Source organism: Somniosus microcephalus, chromosome 31 (genome assembly GCF_052327205.1).
Source record: "Somniosus microcephalus isolate GS21.2 chromosome 31, FLI_Smic_1.0, whole genome shotgun sequence".
In the NCBI taxonomy this organism is placed as follows: Eukaryota; Metazoa; Chordata; class Chondrichthyes; order Squaliformes; family Somniosidae; genus Somniosus; species Somniosus microcephalus.
In genome coordinates, this window is record NC_141017.1 from 32,943,681 (window position 1) to 32,963,045 (window position 19,365).

Sequence of the window (19,365 nt, forward strand, 5' to 3'; positions counted from 1 at the left end):
AAGGCCCTGTACAACTGCAGCAAGACACCCTTGTTCCTGTACTCAAACCCTCTCGCTATGAAGGCCAACATACCATTTGCCTTCTTAACCGCCTGCTGCACCTGCATGCTTACCTTCAGCAACTGGTGCACAAGGACACCCAGGTCTCATTGCACTTCCTCTTCTCCCAATCTATTGCCATTCAGATAATAATCTGCCTTCCTGTTTTGATTATTGATTTACCTGTAAAAAAATTATTATTGTATTTATATTGTTGACCATAAAGCTGTTTTTTGAGGCTTTATCCTTTTTACTGTGGTCAATGAATGTAATGGATTTACTATGTAACTGATGGAGTTGTATAAGTACTGTTATATTTGAATGTTAAAATAAAATAAAAAAAGGACAACAGGTAATACCAAGCAAAAACAAAGAGTTACTAGATTGCCAATGGGACTGGTGTAAAATTGTTTTTCACTATGGGTACCTGTACTGTTAATATTGTTGATTTGTCTGTAAAATTTACCACTGCATTTATACTGCTAACCCTAAAGCTGTTTTTAAGGCTTTGTTTTATTGCAGCTAATGAATGTAATGGATTTATTATGTAATTGATGAGGTGTAACAAGTACTACCATATTTAAATAAATATGTTTGAAAAAAAAAATGGTTTAAAAATGTGAATACATTTAAAATGTAAAATTTAATTAGGACTGGCGCGCAATGTCTTGTGGGAATTGTAGTTTCTGCCAACCAATGCTTTTTTACTATTGCAAATTGCATTTTGAGATTTAGTTTGTTTTTAATTTTTTTTAAAGAAGAAAATTGAAGCTTTTCTTTATTTGTTTCGTGTTTTGAAGAGATTCAATTTGCTCCAGAGGGGCCGACAAGTCCCGCCCTTTTAAGGCGGGGTTAAAGGACGATTCTGTTTTCCAATTGGTCCATTAGAGTATGGCGTGTACAAAGTGTCAGATGTCCATTGGCTGCCGGGCCTGTCAGTCAGCTGGAAGGCGGCGGCGCTGATTGGCGCGCCGGGCCTGTCAGTCAGTCGCAGGCGGCGGCGCTGATTGGCGCGCCGGGTCTGTCAGTCAAAGGGCGGCGGTGCTGATTGGCGCGCCGGGCCTGTCAGTCACAGGCGGTGGCCGCCCCCACCGGCACTTCCGTCTTGTGCGGCGATGGCGGCGGGCCGAGTGGACACGGTGCTGCTGGCGGTGGGCCTGCTCTTGGCCGGGGCCACCGGGCGGATCCACCGCCTCACACTCCAGGTAAAACAGCCTCTGGCAGCGGGGAGAAGCCCAACTTTAGTGGGTGTCAGTGCAGCTTGAGGCTTCTCTTCCCTCACCCTCCTGGTATAAAACACCAGTCAGCCAAAGTCCTGCCTCCAAGTCTGGGGACACCGCACTTTAGGAAGGATGTGAAGGCCTTGGAGAGGGTGCAGAGGAGATTGACCAGAATGGGACCAGGGAGCTTCAGTGACCTGGAAGAAGCTGGGGTTGTTCTCCGTGGGAGCAGAGCAAGGTTGAGAGGAGATTTGACAGAGGTGCTCAAAACCATGAGCGAGAAAGAAAGACTAGCATTTCTGTGATCGCAAAGCACTGCAGATGCTGGAAATCCGAAATAACAACAGAAAATTTCTACAGCGCCTCTCAAGAACCCAGGACGTCCCAAAGCGCTTTACAGCCAATGAAGTACTTTTTGAAGTGGAGTCACTGTTGTAATGTAGGAAAAACGGCAGCTAATTTGCGCACAGCAAGCTCCCACAGACAGCAATGTGATAATGACCCCGATCATCTGTTTTAGTGATGTTGGTTGAGGGATAAATATTGGCCCCAGAACACCGGGGCTAACTCCCCCTGCTCTTCTTCGAGATAGTGCCGCGCGGGTTCTTTTACGTCCACCTGAGAGAGCAGACGGAGCCTCGGTTTAACGTCTCATCCGAAAGACGGCACCTCCCACAGTGCAGCGTTCCCTCAGTACTGCCCCTCCGACAGTGCAACGCGCTCCCTCGGTACTGCCCCTCCGACAGCGCGGCGCTCCCTCGGTACTGCCCCTCCGACAGCGCGGCGCTCCCTCGGTGCTGCCCCTCCGACAGCGCGGCGCTCCCTCGGTGCTGCCCCTCCGACAGCGCGGCGCTCCCTCGGTGCTGCCCCTCCGACAGCGCGGCGCTCCCTCGGTGCTGCCCCTCCGACAGCGCGGCGCTCCCTCGGTGCTGCCCCTCCGACAGCGCGGCGCTCCCTCGGTGCTGCCCCTCCGACAGCGCGGCGCTCCCTCGGTGCTGCCCCTCCGACAGCGCGGCGCTCCCTCGGTGCTGCCCCTCCGACAGCGCGGCGCTCCCTCGGTGCTGCCCCTCCGACAGCGCGGCGCTCCCTCGGTGCTGCCCCTCCGACAGCGCGGCGCTCCCTCGGTGCTGCCCCTCCGACAGCGCGGCGCTCCCTCGGTGCTGCCCCTCCGACAGCGCGGCGCTCCCTCGGTGCTGCCCCTCCGACAGCGCGGCGCTCCCTCGGTGCTGCCCCTCCGACAGCGCGGCGCTCCCTCGGTGCTGCCCCTCCGACAGCGCGGCGCTCCCTCGGTGCTGCCCCTCCGACAGCGCGGCGCTCCCTCGGTGCTGCCCCTCCGACAGCGCGGCGCTCCCTCGGTGCTGCCCCTCCGACAGCGCGGCGCTCCCTCGGTGCTGCCCCTCCGACAGCGCGGCGCTCCCTCGGTGCTGCCCCTCCGACAGCGCGGCGCTCCCTCGGCACTGCACTGGGATTGTCAGCTCAGATTTCTGTGCTCAAGTCTCTGGAGTGGGACGTGAACCCACAACCTTCTGACTCAGGGCGAGTGCTATCAACTGAGCCACTGGCTGATAGAAGATTGAGAAGAGAGTTGATAGAGGTGTTCAAAATCATGGGTCTGGACAGAGTAGATAGAGAGAAACTGTTCACATTGGCGGAAGGGTCGAGACCAGAGGACGCAGATTCAAGGTGATTGGCAAAAGAACCAAAGGTGACACGAGGTACAAATTTTTTATGCAGCGAGTGGTTATGATCTGGAATGCACTGGCTGAGACGGTGGTGGAGGCAATCGTGACTTTCAAAGGGATAAGTACCTGAAGTAGAACAAATTGCAGGGCTACGGGGAAAGGGCGGGTGTGTGGGACGAGCTGAAGTGCTCTTGCAGAGAGCCGGCTTTGGTTTGATCCGCCGACTGGCCTCCTTCTGTGCTGTAGCCATTCTATGTTGGGGTCACAATGTCTTGGCTTCCAGGTGTCAGTGTTGGGGACAAGCTCACCCCTAAATTGTGGTGGGTATTGTGGGGGTTGAGGTGGGTCACCAGTTACATGGTAATGTGACGGAGGGTGAGGGAGTGGCAGCCCTGCTGGGTGACGATGCCATCACCTCTCCACATTTAGCAGTTGCAGCCCAAGACATTTCCTTTGGACAGCGTTTTGCAGCACTTGGTCAAATGCTGCCTTGATGTCAAGGGCAGTCACTCTCACCTCGCCGCTGGAATTCAGCTCTTCTGTCCATGTTCGGACCGAGGCTTTACTGAGGTCTGGAGCCAAGTGGTCCTGGCGGAACCCAAACTGAGCATCAGTGAGCAGGTTATTGGTGAGTAAGTGCTATTTGATGGCACTGTCGGCAACACCTTCCATCACTTTGCTGATGATTGAGAGTAGACTGATGGGGCGGTAATTGGTTGGATTGGATTTGTCCTGCTTATCGTGGACAGGACACACCTGGGCGGTTTTGTTCTTGTGTAGTGTGTGTGCGCCTTTGTGTAGCGCTTGAATGACGGAAACAGAAAGTGTCAATTGGTTGTTGGGGTGCACAGGTGTCCCACCAGTTCTACAGTACCAACTGTTTCTTTGTCACGTGCTTCTTAAACAGCAAATGTTAGCGGGGGCTGAGAATGTTTTCCGTAGCCGAACGTGTTCCCCCCACGTGCATGCAGTTTCCTGCAGAAGTTGCCAGATACAGGAAACTTTTTTTTATCCGGCACCGACGGGACCGGTGTGGTGCCGGTTTATCAAAAAGTCCGGATTACAGAGAGGTATAGTTAAAAGGTACGAGAGCTCCGTACACAGCAACAAATCCAGGCTTCCCTGTTGCTTAGCAACAAGTGCAGGAACCCCGGTTACACAGCCACAGATCCAGGAACGGCCACTAATATGAAGTAAAACTTACCTGAACCTACTCCTGAATTTTTGCCGGTTAACAGAGATTTCCGGTTATTTAGGTGCCGGTAAATCGAGAGTTTCCTGCGGTGGTCTGGAGCAGGACCTGGGTGTCTGTTTCAGTACATTGTGGAGTTTTTAAAAAAATTCTGAGCTGGTGTACTTGGTCACTGCCTTTGTTCCTTCCGACACGGCGTGCTTGGCCAGCTCCCCCCTGGGCGGCAGCAGCAGGCGCACGACGGTCTGAATCTCCCGGGAGCTGGCGGTGCGGCGCTTGTATCGCGCCAGGTGGCAAACCTCACCCGCAATGTGCTCAAATATCGTTGACAAAGGAGTTCATCGTGCTCCTGACCTCGGAGGAGATGCTGGTATCGGGGGGTGAACCTGCTTCACCACTTTGTCGATGGAGTAACTCTCCTTCCTCCACCTTCTCTGCTTCTTGCTGCCCTTTGTTGGCCATTTTTCAGTGCCCTTCTTGGGAGCTGCCGCCTTCTCCTCACGTATTTTTAAACTCAATTTCAAACGCAACGTGGGCAGCTTTTTCTTTCCTTGTCTGTAATTTAGGGGTGCGGCTAACCGTAAGTGTCCCAGCTACAGGAGACTTTGGTTTATCCAGAGGTTGTATGTCCGGAAACCTCGATCTACCGGCAGAAATCAGGAGCTGTTTTGTTAGGTTTTTTTTCTTCTCGTGGCTTTTTTTTCAACAGCCAGGCTCTGGAAAGTCTCTCTGAAGCTGTTGCTAAGCTACAGAGACGCTTCTAAGGTACGGCCGACTGTTTCGAAGCTGTTGCTAAGCAACATTGTTTTGTTGCCAGATACGGAGCTGCAAATCTCCGTACGCTTCAACATTAACGCTGGTATGTCTGGCAGTTTTGATAGATCGGCAACAGCTCGGTCCCGTCGGTGCCGGATATAACAAAGTTTCCTGTAATGTCAGCAATATATACATACTGGAGAGGGTACAAAAAAAGGTTTACAAGGATGATACCAGAAATGCGAGGGTGTACCTATCAGGAAAGGATGAACAGGCTGGGTCTCTTTCCTCTTGAAAAGAGAAGGCTGAGGGGTGACCTAATAGAGGTCTTTAAAATTATGAAAGGTTTTGATAGAGTGGATACAGAGAGAGTGTTTCCACTTGTGGGGAAGAGCAAAACTAGAGGCCATCAATATAAGATAGTCACCAAGAAATCCAACAAGGAATTCAGAAGAAACTTCTTTACCCAGAGAGTGGTGAGAATGTGGAACTCGCTACCACAGGGAGTGGTTGAAGCGAATAGTGTAGATGCATTTAAGGGGAGGCTAGATGAGCGTATGAGGGCGAAGGGAATAGAGGGTTACGCTGATAGAGTTAGATGAGGAAAGACGGGAGGAGGCTCAAGTGGAGCATGGACTGGTTGAGCCGAATGGCCTGTTTCTGTGCCGTATATCCTGTGTAACGTCTTGACTATGATTAGAACAAACTGAGCACAGAATTGGGTACTTTCCTGGTCTGTAATATTCAGTTCTGTAATAAGTAGCAGTGTGGTTTTAAATGGAGTCATGAAAGGCTCAAATTTTAATTTGGCCTGGATATTGCTGTTGATCTCTGTACCCTCCTCCAGCCCTACAACCCTCCGAGATCTCTGCGCTCCTCCAATTCTGGCCTCTTGAGCATCCCCGATTTTAATCGCTCCACCAATGGCGGCCGTGCCTTCAGCTGTCTAGGCCCTAAGTTCTGGAATTCCCTCCCTTAAACCTCTCCACCACTCTTTCCTCCATTAAGATGCTCCTTAAGGCCAATCTCTTTGACCAAGCTTCCTGTCCTAATATCATGTTAGCTTGGTGTCACATTTTGTCCGATAACGCTTCTGTGAAGCGCTTCGGGACGTTTTATACCACATTAAAGGCACTATATAAAAGCAGGTTGTTGGAGAGCTGGTTGAAGATTCTAACAAATACTTCTGACATTGTTCCGGTCCTGATGTCTGATTTAAATTTACTTCTGTTGTGCAGGACGTCCGGTTTACTTGGTGCTAATTAAACTTGCTTGTGGTGAAGTTTACCAGAGGTGCAAAGCACAGCCTTTGGCCAATGAGGGGTAGTTTTATAACTTGAATGCAAACAAATATGTTCCCACTCCTTCCTGTGATTGAGAGAGCCAGGCAGTGGAGCGTTTTGAAAAGCGGCTTATGTTGATTCAGCATCACTAATGGTGACCATGAAACTACCGGATTTTTGTAAAAACCCATCTGGTTCACTAATGTCCTTTTAAGGAAGGAAATCTGCAGTCCTTCCCCGGTCTGGTCGGTATGTGACTCCAGACCCACAGCAATGTGGTTGACTCTGGACTGCCCCTCTGATATCATGGATTTACAAAAGGTAAATCGTGCTCGACTAAACTACTGGAATTTTTTGAGGATGTAACTGGTAGACTAGATAAGGGAGAACCAGTGGATGTGGTGTATTTGGACTTTCAGAAGGCTTTCGATAAGGTCCCGCATAAGAGGTTAGCGTGCAAAGTTAAAGCACATGGGATTGAGGGCAAGATTGGATAGAGAACTGGTTGGCAGACAGGAAGCAGAGAGTTGGAATAAACTGGTCTTTTTCCGAGTGGCAGGCAGTGACTAGTGGGGTACCACAGGGATCGGTGCTAGGACCCCAACTATTCACAATATATATTAATGATCTAGACGAGGGAACCAGATGTTTGCAGATGACACAAAGCTGGGTGAGCGTGTGTGCTGTGAGGAGGATGCAGAGAAACTCCAGTATGATTTGGACAGGTTGGGTGATTGGGCAAATGCAATATAATGTGGATAAATGTGAGGTTATCCACTTTGGTGGCAAAAACAGGAAGACAGATTATTATCTGAACGGCAATAGATTGGGAAAAGAGGAAGTGCAATGAGACCTGGGTGTCCTTGTGCACCAGTCGCTGAAGGTAAGCATGCAGGTGCAGCAGATGGTTAAGAAGGCAAATGGTATGTTGGCATTCATAGCGAGAGGGTCTGAGTACAGGAGCAAGATGTCTTGCTGCAGTTGTACAGGGCCTTGGTGAGACCACACCTTGAGTATTGTGTGCAGTTTTGGTCGCCTTATCTGAAGAAGGATGTTCTTGCCATGGAGGGAGTGCAGCGAAGATTCACCAGGCTGATACCTGGGATGGCAGGAATGACGTATGAGGAGAGATTGGGTCGATTAGGCTTATATTTGCCAGAGTTTAGAAGAATGAGAGGGGATCTCATTGAAACTTATAAAATTCTAACAGGACTAGACAGACTAGATGCAGGAAGGATGTTCCCGATGGCGGGGGAGTCCAGAACCAGGGGTCACAGTCTAAGGATAAGGGGTAAGCCATTTAGGACTGAGATGAGGAGGAATTTCTTCACCCAGAGAGTGGTGAACCTGTGGAATTCTCTACCACAGAAGGCAGTGGAGGCCAATTCATTAAATATATTCAAGAAGGAGTTAGATATATTTCTTCAGGCTAAAGGGATCAAGGGGTATGGGGAGAAAGCAGGGACAGGGTACTGAGTTTGGATGATCAGCCATGATCTCAATGAATGGCGGAGCAGGCTCGAGGGGCCGAATGGCTTACTCCTGCTCCTATCTTCTATGTTTCTATGAAAGTTGTCTATGAATAGCCACTTGGTTATATCAAACTCTGAGAAAAACCTTCACCTCACGGACTGGAGCGGTTCAAGGAGGCGGCTCACCACCACCTTCTCAAGGGCAACTAGGGATGGGCAATAAATGCTGGCCTTGCCAGCGACGTCCAGATCCCATAAACGAATTTAAAAAAAAAACATTCTCACAAGCTGATGTACACAAAAATCCAGATGCTTCCTGAGCGCAATTAGCAATTATTTGTTGAGGGGAATTTTCTGCAGGTTGGCACCTGATTGTAAATGCTCAACTCTGGGCCTTGGGTCGATGTTGGCTACGAAGGTCAGTTTAAAAAAAAACCCAGCAGGAAATGACTGGCTTGCATTACTTTAGTACTGGGATCACACTGACACGTTAGGTTTACATACTCGGTACCAACTTTTTTTCTTACACTCGCAAATTTCTCATGGCACTGCTTATGGTGCCAGAAGACATTCTCTGTTTTATAAACCATTGCACCGTGAAACATAATGGCCCAGAAATCCGGGTCGGGGGCTTCCTGCGGGTGCAAGCCCCCGACCTGCACTTACCTAGCGCGCCGGCCGTTGAGCTGTGGGCCCGCGTGGGATTCCGCCTGGGCCTCCTCCAACTGCCGGCGCGCAGTGCTTGCGTATCCCAGGGGCGCAGTTAGTTCGAAGCGTCCCCTGGGATCACGTGGGCCATGGAGAGCCAATGGTAGCAGGGAATGCTTCATTCATAAGTTTGACAGGAAGAGCTGTCAAAACCATAAATACTATAAGCCCCAAAACATCACTAAAACGTCAAATACATTTTTTTTTAAATCACATTTTTAAAATAACTATAAATTACATGAAATAACTATTTTAAACAATTTAAATTTTTGAAAAAATTAATTACAGTTTCTAACGGGGCTAAAAATAAACTTACCTTTCTTTAAAGTATTTAAAAATAATAAACCTGTGGAAAAAAACGTTTTAATTTTAATTAATTCCCCACTTACCTTGTTAAAAGCAGGCCTTGTGCCTGCTTTTTAAAAGCGTAGCTTCTGGAGACTTACCCTCCCGGCGAAACCTGCAAAAAAATCGTAAGTTCGAGGCGCACGCGCTGCCTCTCCGGCGCTCGCGTTCCACCTGTCAACCCCTTCTTTCAAGGGAACGGAAGTTTCGGTTTCCCGCGCATGCGCAGTGCATGCACGAAACCGGCACTTTCGTTGGGCCGACGCGTGAGTACCCCGTGCGTACTCACCCGTGGGGACCCGAATTTCTGGGCCATTATGTTATTCTTCAGCCAAAATCTTAATTGCTGTTAAATAAACCCTGGGTAAGTTCCTGCAAAGATCAATTAAGAGACTGTAGACAGATACAGCACAGAAGGAGGCCATTCGACCCATTGAGTCTGCGCCGGCTCTTTCGAAGAGCAAGCCAGTAAGTCCCGCTCTTTCCCCATATCCCTGCAATTATTTCTCCCTAAAGTATTTATCCAATCCTCTTTTGAAGGCTACTGTTGAATCTGTATCCACCACCCTATCAGGCAGTGAATTCCAAATCCTAACCACTCGCTGCGTAAAAAATGTTTTTCTCCTCATCTCCCCCTCCGATTCTTTTGCCAATTACCTTAAATCTGTGTCCTCTGGTTACCGACCCTCCTGCCAGTGGAAACAGTTTCTCATTATTTACTCTGTCCTGACTCCTCACGATTTTGAACACCTCTATCAAATCTCCCCTTAACCTTCTCTGCTCCAAGGAGAAGAGCCCCAGCTTCTCCAGCCTCTGCACCTAACCGAAGCCCCCTCATTCCTGGTATCATCCTCGTAAATTGCTTCTACACCCTCTCCAAGGCCTTGACGTCCTTCCTAGAGGACCATCGTGTGTAAACGTCTCACTGGTCCTGGCATGCCACTATATAACGTTGGTATGAGGCTCATTTTTCGACTGGTGATCGCGCAGTCAGATTGGCACAACAGCCGCGCTTGGGCATGACGGCAGTCAGCAAACGTTAATTATGCAACACAACAGAATAGCAGTGCCCGTTGGATACTAAAATCAGAATCTATGATCCTGGTGAGTGGGGCACTGTCTGTTGGTTTTAGAGCAGTACTGTAGAGTTTGTAATAGTCTTTCCAAGTATTATCTGTTTTAAACTATCATCTGAGTTCAAAGCCTTCTGCAATGTCAAGTGATGCAAGAATGCTCTTCACAGTGAGATGCTGAATAATTAATTAATGGCGTACTTTGGATTAAATTACAAGGTTTTTAAATTTGTTGGTTAGGGTGGTGGTTCACATTCTTGAGCTCCCTCTTTCCCCCAGTTATCTTGGCTTCTCCCTGAAGGATGAGTGGTACTGGGGTGCAGTTCCAGGGACGAGGAGGAAGGGGCTGGGAGTCCTTTGAAACCTCACTCAAAATGGCCATTCAACGTCCTGAGCCTAGGCGGTGAGTGTTGGCAGGCTACTTGAGTGCAGGGGACCTCGTAGCCAAGGCCAGTACTGTCCTCGCCTGACATTTGGGAACAGACTAACTCCCAACAGAAGTGGCAATTGCCCAGCCCAGCCCACTGAGGGCAATTAGTGGCACCTTTCTACCAAATGCCCTTTTTTATGCTCTCCTGGCCGGCCTTCCATGTTCCACCCTACGTAAAATTGAGCTCATCCAGCACTCAGCTGCCCGTATCCTGACTCGCACCAGATCCCGTTCACCTATCACCCCCTGTGCTCGCTGGCCTACATTGGCTCCTGGACCGGTAACACCTCGATTTAAAAATTCTCATCTTGGTTTTCAAATCCCTCTATGGCCCTCGCCCCTCCCTATCTCTGTAATCTCCTCCAGCCCTGCAACCCTCTGCGATATCTGCACCCCTCCAGTTCTGACCTCTTGCGCATCCCCGATTTGAATCGCTCCACCACTGGCGGCCGTGCCTTCAGCTGCCTGGGCCCTAAGCTCTGGAATTCCCTCCCTAAATCTCTCCGCCTCTCCTCTTGTAAGACGCTCCTTAAAACCTCCCTCTTTGACCAAGGTTTTGGTCATTTGTCCGGATTTTGCTTGCAGCGGTGAAGGGACGGGGCTCGCCGTTCACCTCGCTAACAGTCGCCCACCGACTTTTCACCGGCTTGTCAGTGGAGATTTCCAGTAATCCAGCATCTATTCCAGTGCGGCGCCCTATACAGGGGATCTGTGTCGTCTGTGAGCAGGACAAGAAACAGCGAGGCTCTTCAACCAATCATATTGGAGAATCCTCGCTTGAGACACGCAGAGTCCAAACCAGGAAGTATAAAGCAGGGAATATAAATTAGATTTAAATCATGTAAAGAGCGTGAAATAAAGATTGGGAAATACAGATGGGATTGAGAGAGATGAGAGACAGACAGAAAAACTTAAATTATTTTAATTTTTAAAGAAATGTCCAACATTAATTTTCTTCTGAGGGAATGAGATGCCACACTTGTAAAATTAATTTTTCATGGCCAGAGAGGTTGTTAAGCAGTAATTATCACTTATTACACCATTTAAAAACTCACTTGCTCCTGAATGCATCAGCCCTAACTTTTGGTGCGGAACTGGTGGGTAACGCTCAGTGATTTCTGTAGAGTCCGTCGGCACAGGCTGCAATAGTGCTCCCTGTGGACATGCAGGGTATCTCTGACAGCAACTTCTGGATTTCCGCGTTTAACTGCGCACGTGCGGACTCCAGAAGTTGTCAGATTTACCCTGTAATAACTGAGCTCTGATGGCCTCGCCGTAATTGTTAGAGCAAAATCCGGGCCATTATTTCCTTATGTGGCTCGATGTCAAATTTTGTTTGACAGCACTCTTGTGAAGTGCCTTGAGATGTTTTACTATGTTAAAAAGGCGCTATATAAATGCAAGTTATTGTTTATCTTGGACTCAATCCCAACCTTTAGCTTCCCCCCCCCCCCAATGTCATGCTATGTTAAGCCCCTTGTGAGGTTAATGCGACCTGATAGAGGAACCTACTTGTTGTGTACTTTTATTTCTGTGCTGTAAAATTCTTATGTAATACAGCGGAGGTTTTCAAACTTTCCTGTGTGGTGGATTTCCTGCAAGTATTGACCTGCTTCTGGGGACATTCCGTCCTAACTTCTGAAAAACCTGTCCTCTGCCCATGAGAAAGCCGTGCTGGCCTTTGTAGAAAACATGTCTAATCAGCTGGCGGCGACAGAAGCAATGCACGAGTAAGTCAACAAATGCAGAAACCTGATAACAAGAAATAGGAGCAGGAGTCGGCCATTTGGCCCCTCGAGCCTGCTCCGCCATTCAGTAAGATCATGGCTGATCTTCTACCTCAACTCCACTTGCCCGCCCTATCCCCAAATCGCTTGATTCCTTGGTGGCCAAGATCTATTTCAGTCAACAGTTGAGCATCCACAGCCCTCCGAGTGAAGAAATTTCTCCTCATCTCAGTCCTAAATGGGTGACCCCTTATCCTGAGACTATGCCCCTGGTTCTAGACTCCCCAGCCAGGGGAAACAACCTCTCAGCATCTACCCTGTCAAGCCCTCTAAGAATTTTATACATTTCAGTGAGATCACCTCTCATTCTTCTAAACTCCAGAGAATATAGGCCCATTGTACTCAATCCTGAAGGTGACGATCCATGTCGTGGCATTTGTGGATCTCTTGGTTCTCTTGCAGACTGACTGATTGGGACATGGGATCCCGGTTTGAAAAGCTGTGACCTATTGTGCGGCATGTCTCTCTATTAGTCTCATTTTCACTTTTTTTATTTTAGGATGACACGAGATCAAAAGTTCACTTGAATACCTTTGGCTTCTACACCAATGGGACTTTGGAAGTCAACCTCACAAGTCTTCGGTTAAGGACAGTCATCGCCCTAGAGCAGATTACCGTAAGTGGTGTTTGGGTAAAATGCGGTGCGGCTTAGGCAAATGCCTCAACATGAATCGGCCTCTTCAGGAGGAAGGAAATGAGGCTCCAGTACTTTGCCCCAAGTAACCATTTCTTATTTATTGCCAAGATTGTGTGTTCGACTGGGGCGGGGTATTGGAGCTGAGCCTGACCCTGTTCTCGCCCAATGTGATATCTATGTACAGGAAACTCTCGATTTACCGGCACCTAAATAACCGGAAATCTCTGTTAACCGGCAAAATTCAGGAGTAGGTTCAGGTAAGTTTTACTTCATATTAGTGGCCGTTCCTGGATCTGTGGCTGTGTAACTGGGGTTCCTGCACTTGTTGCTAAGCAACAGGGAAGCCTGGATTTGTTGCTGTGTACGGGGCTCTCATACCTTTTAACTATACCTCTCTGTAATCCGGACTTTTTGATAAACCGGCACCACGCCGGTCCCGTCGGTGCCGGATAAAAAAAGAGTTTCCTGTATGTGAACTTTTCAGCAGTGGTCACTGAACAGTTGAGCTAGGAAGTAGGACTTTGTATTTCTGCCTCAATTGTAGAACCCCTATGGCGACCAATTGGCTCAGAACAGACGGGGGGGGGGGATCCAATCCAGGATGTTTCTGATCTGTATGGCTCAGGACTTTACTCTAGAGTGTAATTATCCCCCTGAACAGGAGTTCCTCCTTTTGCATTTTATGCTTTTAAAACTGTTGAATTGAGATGGCCTGGGAACAGGAATCTTGTATCACAGATCACAAAGTCCGCTTCAGTGACCAGGACAAGAGTGATGCGCACAGCAAGCTCCCACAAACAGCAATGTGATAATGACCAGATAATCTGTTTTTAGTGATGTTGATTGAGGGTTAAGTATTGGCCCAGGACACCGGGGAGAACTCCCCCTGCACTTCTTCGCAATAGTGCCATTTCTTCAAAATTTTGCGTCCACCTGAGAGGGCAGACGGGGGCCTCGGTTTAACATCTCATCCGAAAGACGGCCCCGCCGACAGTGCGGCACTCCCTCAGCACTGCACTGAGAGCGTCAGCCTAGATTTTGTGCTCAAGTCTCTGGAGTGGGACTGTGAACCCACAACCTTCTGACCCGGGGGGAAGAAAGATGGGTTAACACATTTGGGTGTGTGGCCCTTCACCAGACTTGGAGGCTGCAGGTGCCTGAAGCTCCTGAGCAGAGAAAGGGAGAGCAGAGGTCCAGTAATGACGAGTAGCAGACTTGTAAAGATGCGTTCAGTGCGCGACAGTAGACAAGTTGTGTCGAGGTGCGGAGGCAGAAGAGGGGGGGTGGAAATACTGAAGGGAATGAAAAGACCAGGATAAGAAAGACAGAAAGGTGAGTCAGTCTCGGTGGAAGGGAAAACAGTAGAACGTGACTACAAGTGGCAGAATCTGTCGAGAAACTAGCGGCAGCGGCTCGGCTTCTTCCCCCCCCCCCCCCCCCCCCCTTGTTCTCTACTCAACAAGATCTCGCAGTACTGTCGTTTAAGTTGGCAGGGGGCAGGATTGGACCAGTGCCCCACAACTCTTGTGCTTCAGTGTGATGCCCGGCATGACATTATTACGCAATGCAAATGCAGCACGTAGATCTGAGGTATCGGGTCTATTGTGGCCGCACGTAGAAAATGTATCACGATTTTTGCACAATTAAAGTACTGAGCTAGATTTCCCACCAACTGACTAGAACTGTTGGACGTACTTTTTATTACTGTTGATGTGCGTTTTTCTCTCTCTTCTCTCATTTATATCAGATTGGGTTTAGCCTTTCAAAAACGAAGACTGATGGCGTGGCAGCCTATACGGTGAGTATTATTAAAGAAAGACTTACATTTATATAGCGTTTTTCACGACCTCAGGAGTCCTATCCCAAGCCGTTTTACAGTCAATTATGTACTTTTGAAGTGTTGAAATGTAGGAAGGGCGGCAGCTCCCACAAACAGCTGAGAGAATCTGTTTTTTAGGTGGTGGTGGTTGAGGGATAAATATTACGTAGAATATACAGCACAGAAACAGGCCATTCGGCCCAACTAGTCTGTGCCGGTGTTTATACTCCACACCAGTCTCCTCCCATTCCATCTACCTCAACTCCGCCTTTCAACATATCTTTCTATTCCCTTTTCTCTCATGTACTCGCCGAATTTCTTTTAGAACGCTTCTAAGCTACTTGTCTCAACCACTGCCTGTGGTATTGGCCAGCACACTGGTAAGAACTCCTCTCATCCTCTTAGCAATAGTGCCGCAGGATCCACTATATCCACCTGAGAGAGCAGACGGTTAAACGTCTCATCCGAAAGACGGCACCTCCGACAGTGCAGCACTCCCTCACTGGGAGTGTCTAGATTTTGGTGCTCAAATCTCTGGAGTGGGGACTTGAACCCACAACCTTCTGACCCAGAGGCGAGGGTGCTGCCCACTGAGCCATGGCTGACATCTTACCAAACTGCTGAAATCGAATCCATAATACAAGAAACTCTTTATTATCCAGCACCGACGGGACCGGCGTGGTGCCGGTTTATCAAAAAGTCCGGATTACAGAGAGGTACAGTTAAAAGGTACGAGAGCTCCGTACACAGCAACAAATCCAGGCTTCCCTGTTGCTTAGCAACATGTGCAGGAACTCCGGCCACAGACCAAGCGTCACTGTTGCTTAGCAACAGGTGCAGGAACCCCAGTTACATGGCCACAGATCCAGGAACTGCCACTAATATGAAGTAAAACTTACCTGAACCTACTCCTGAATTTTGCCGGTTAACAGAGATTTCCGGTTATTTCGGTGCTTGTAAATCGAGGGTTTCCTGTACAAGCCTCCTAAATTAGGCACTTTGCAGCCTTCTGGACTCCATATCGAGTTCAACAATTTCAGATCATGACCTCGGCCCCTATTACATTTTTACTCTTATATTTTTTTCCACCCCTTTGTTTTGGGTTTTCCCTTTTTTCCCCCCCCCCCCCCTTTTTCTCTCTCCCACATGGCAACTGTCTCCCATTCTGCCAGCACATTTCACACCTAATCTAGAGCCGTCTTTTGGCTCCACTGTCCTATCACCATCTCGTCTGGTTTTGAATACCTCTTAATGTCTCTTTACTTCTTTTGTTCTATCGCAGCCCTGCCTTCGATCTATTTCATTTTCTTTCCAGTTTTGAAGAAGGGTTTGACCCGAAACGTCGACGCTGAGTTTTTCCAGCATTTTCTGTTGTTATTTCGGATTTCCAGCATCTGCAGTATTTTGCTATCATCCTAAATTCACTCGTTCGACTGTGCTTTTTGCTTCCACTGTTCCGGCACCCATCTTTCCGCACTATAAAAGCACTAAGGCTTTACACGAGTTGTGCGCTGCAATTTGTCGCTGCAACCACTTTACCTGCTCACAGTGTCAGCTGTCCACTGTCCAGGCTGCTGCTGTTTCAGGCGGGACTCTCCAATTCTGACACAAGGTCCCAGCTGAAATGTTGAGCGCGCTCTCCCTTTTTCAGATGCTGATGACGTGCTGTGCGGTTACGAGGGTAATTTAAAATGCTTTTGCTGCTCGTTTGTGTCTCCCTCTCGACTAACCCAAGATTTGTGCTTCCGACCCAGGTCGATGAGTCCGATGCGTGTTTGCTGGAGAAGTACAACAAATCCTCCGGGGAATCCCTCACCCTCTTTAAGTTTGACCTGGGCCAGAATAAGTAAGTATTGCCTGATGCAGAGAATTGTCTGTATTCGGTGGGGGGGAGGGGGGAGTGGAATTATCCTCTATACCCTGAATACCTCAGTCGTGCCCTTCTAACTGTTTCGAATTGGTCTGCTACTGAGCTTGGCTTCTTGTGGGGAGACGGCTTGTTCTCGAGGACTTCCATCTTCTAAAACTTAAGCCAGCAGCGCAAATGCTATTATAATAGCAAAATACTGCGGATGCTGGAAATCTGAAATAACAACAGAAAATGCTGGAAGCGCTCAGCAGGCCAGGCAGCATCCGTGGAGAGAGAAGCAGAGTGAACGTTTCAGTTCTGTGACCCTTCGTCAGAACTGGAAAAAGTTAGAGATGTAACAGGGTTTAAGCAGGTGCAGAGACAGGGAAAGGGGGGGTGGTGGGGGAAGCGGAGGAAGGAATTGAAGGAACAGTCTGTGCTAGGGGAGGAGGCAGGAGGGATTAAATGTTGCAAATGGGGGTGGCAGAATCATCAACAGCCGCCTGAAAAATGGGGGCAGGGGTTATAGTCTGAAATTGTTGAACTCAATCTCGAGTCCAGAAGGCTGTAAAGTGCCTAATAGAAAGATGAGGTGCTGTTCCTCGAGCTTATGTTGAGCTTCCGTAAAACAGCACAAATGCTATGTTAGCTGTGCTAGGAAATATAAAGGTGCCGATTGGCCTCGTTCTGCTGGCACGAAACGTTTCTCCTGGTGTAGAAACCACACAACAAAAGCATCCAAACCTTAAGCTACTGAGGCATTGCTGTACCTTTCAGCCTAATCTTAGTACGTGTGATGTGACTGGGGGAGTGTGCGTTCTTAAACCTGCTGATCAGAGTGACGCCTGAGGAAACACACTGATGCCCACGTGAGGAAGGAAATGCAGTCCGGAGATTCTGTTGGCCGATTTCACTAAACTGTGTGGCTTTTATTTCCACAATGTTCACCTACCTGGCTTTAGAGAAGCCATTAAGAGTGTGTTTCTTCCCCCGCCCCCCCCCAGCCACACTGATTCCTAGAACCTTAGAGACTCGGCACTGTCACAATCAGCTGAGCAGCCTCTGTTCTTGCTAAGAGGTTTCTTATCCTCCTTGGCCTCGAGGCAAATTCTGGTTAATTCGGTTGTGGCGGCGTGTGGTTCAGCCCGTTGTGGCAATGGACAACCAGGCCGTTTATGCACTTGGCGCACTCGAGCTTCTGGTCCTCGGCTATGACAGTGTGGAGAGTGAAATTGTCCCTGTGGAATGTGGGGCTGGGGGCCCACAAGGGAAGGTGGGTGCAACAGTGTTGGAAGGCGAAGGAAGATGGGGGAGTGGGGGGAAGCAAGATGGTAGAGTAGACATCTTGTGTAAGTAAGCTCTAGCTAGATAGCTATGGAATGAGAAAGGTGGAATAAGGTTCCCGGGACAAGGTAAAAATTGCCAGTCCGAGGGAATCGACACTCAACCATATATAAAGCAAAGCATGAGAAACAAAATTCGGAAGTTAGGTATTGATAGAATAGAAAATCATGACCTAATAAGTAACTCAAATATTGACTGCAACTGAGTCAATGAGAAATGAGATATTCCTGAGTATAAAACTTTCAGGAGGGAAAGGGAAGAAAGGAAGGGAGGAGCAGTATATGGCATTAATTCAAGCCAATCGCATGGCATCAGTGAGTGAGGACTTAAATGGAGAAGTGGTCAAGATGGAATCCCTTTTAAATTGAACTGAGGACGAGCAAGGGATCGGTTACATTGCTGGAAATATGTTGTAGACCGCCAAACGGTGAAAAGAGGATGAAATTTGTAGGTAAATTAGATACCTATATTCACAATAGTTATAATTGCTGGAGATTTTAATGATCCAGAAAAGCTGGGATAGGGAAAATGTTTGTGGCGAGAAGGGGGGATTTTTTTTTGGCAGTATGTTCAGGACTCTTCTCAGTCAATATGCTGCTACTCCCAACAAGGAAGGAAGTGCTACTTGATTCTGGCTGGGGTTGTTCTCAGCGCAGAGAAGGTTGAGAGGAGATTTGATCGAGGTGTTCAAAATCATGAGGGGTCTGGACAGAATAGATAGAGAGAAACTGTTCCCATTGGCAGAAGGGTCGAGAACCAGTGGACGCAGATTTAAGGTGATTGGCAAAAGAACCAAAGGCGACACGAGGACAAACTTTTTTACGCAGCGAGTGGTTAGGATCTGGAATTCACTGCCTGAAAGGGTGGTGGAGGCAGACTCAATCGTGGCTTTCAAAAGGGAGTTGGATAAGTTCCCGAGGGGAGAACATTTGCAGGGCTACGGGGAAAGGGCGGGGGAGCGGGACTGGCTGAAGTGCTCTTGCAGAGAGCCGGCACGGGCTCGACGGGCCGAATGGCCTCCTTCTGTGCTGTAACCATTCTATGATTCTATTCTAGGTAATGAAGCAGTGCAAGTAGGCAACCTAGATGTAGGAGACCATTTGGGAAGCAGTGACCACAGTATCATTAGTCAAGGGCAAAGGTACTTCGCGGGGAGGGAAAAAAAGCAAATTATAGAGAGATTTAAAAAAGACTTGCTGGGCTTCAGTAGTCAAGGCAGGGGTAGAGTTGCTGAGAGATGAAAGAGGCAAGCTTGTTGCAGAGTGAGGGAATAGTAGAAATACTTGAGTACTTTTCCCATGTTTTAACGGAAGAGGTGGACTTTGGGACTGTGGATGGAGAAGTTAACGAAGGTTATGATTCACAGATCTGGAACACCCTTCACCATATCTTTCCAGTCCAAAGAATTTCCTTTGACCCCCATCCTTTGCTTTCTGCCTTCCAACCATCTGAGGAGAAATGTCTTTACTCAGAGAATGGTTAGAATGTGGAGCTCGCTACCACAGGAAGTGGTTGAGAGCTTAGATGCTTTCAAAAAGGAAATTAGGCAATTACTTGAGAGAAAAGGGAATCAAAAGATGTGCTGAATTGCTGAGATGAGGTAGGTGGAATGGGAGGAGACTGGTGTGGAGTATAAACACCAGCACAGACGAGTTGGACCAAATGGCCTGTTTCTGAGCTGTATGTTCTATGTAACTCACCATCTATACCACACAGGGTGCCAATTTCT

General features: G+C 48.4%; 1 protein-coding gene across 4 annotated transcripts in view; it reads left to right on the forward strand.

The window, feature by feature from the left end:
- The first annotated feature begins 1,120 nt into the window (after positions 1-1,120).
- Positions 1,121-19,365, forward strand: part of LOC147097718 (protein GPR108-like) — a 47,573-nt gene continuing 29,328 nt past the window's right edge. For all 4 annotated transcript variants that reach the window (XM_085971750.1, XM_085971751.1, XM_085971752.1 and 1 more), the window contains exons 1-4: positions 1,121-1,244; positions 12,487-12,603; positions 14,372-14,422; positions 16,198-16,289. In XM_085971750.1, coding sequence (XP_085827876.1) covers positions 1,155-1,244; positions 12,487-12,603; positions 14,372-14,422; positions 16,198-16,289 — 350 coding nt within the window. In that variant the 5' untranslated portion in view covers positions 1,121-1,154. The remainder of the gene's footprint in view (positions 1,245-12,486; positions 12,604-14,371; positions 14,423-16,197; positions 16,290-19,365) is intronic.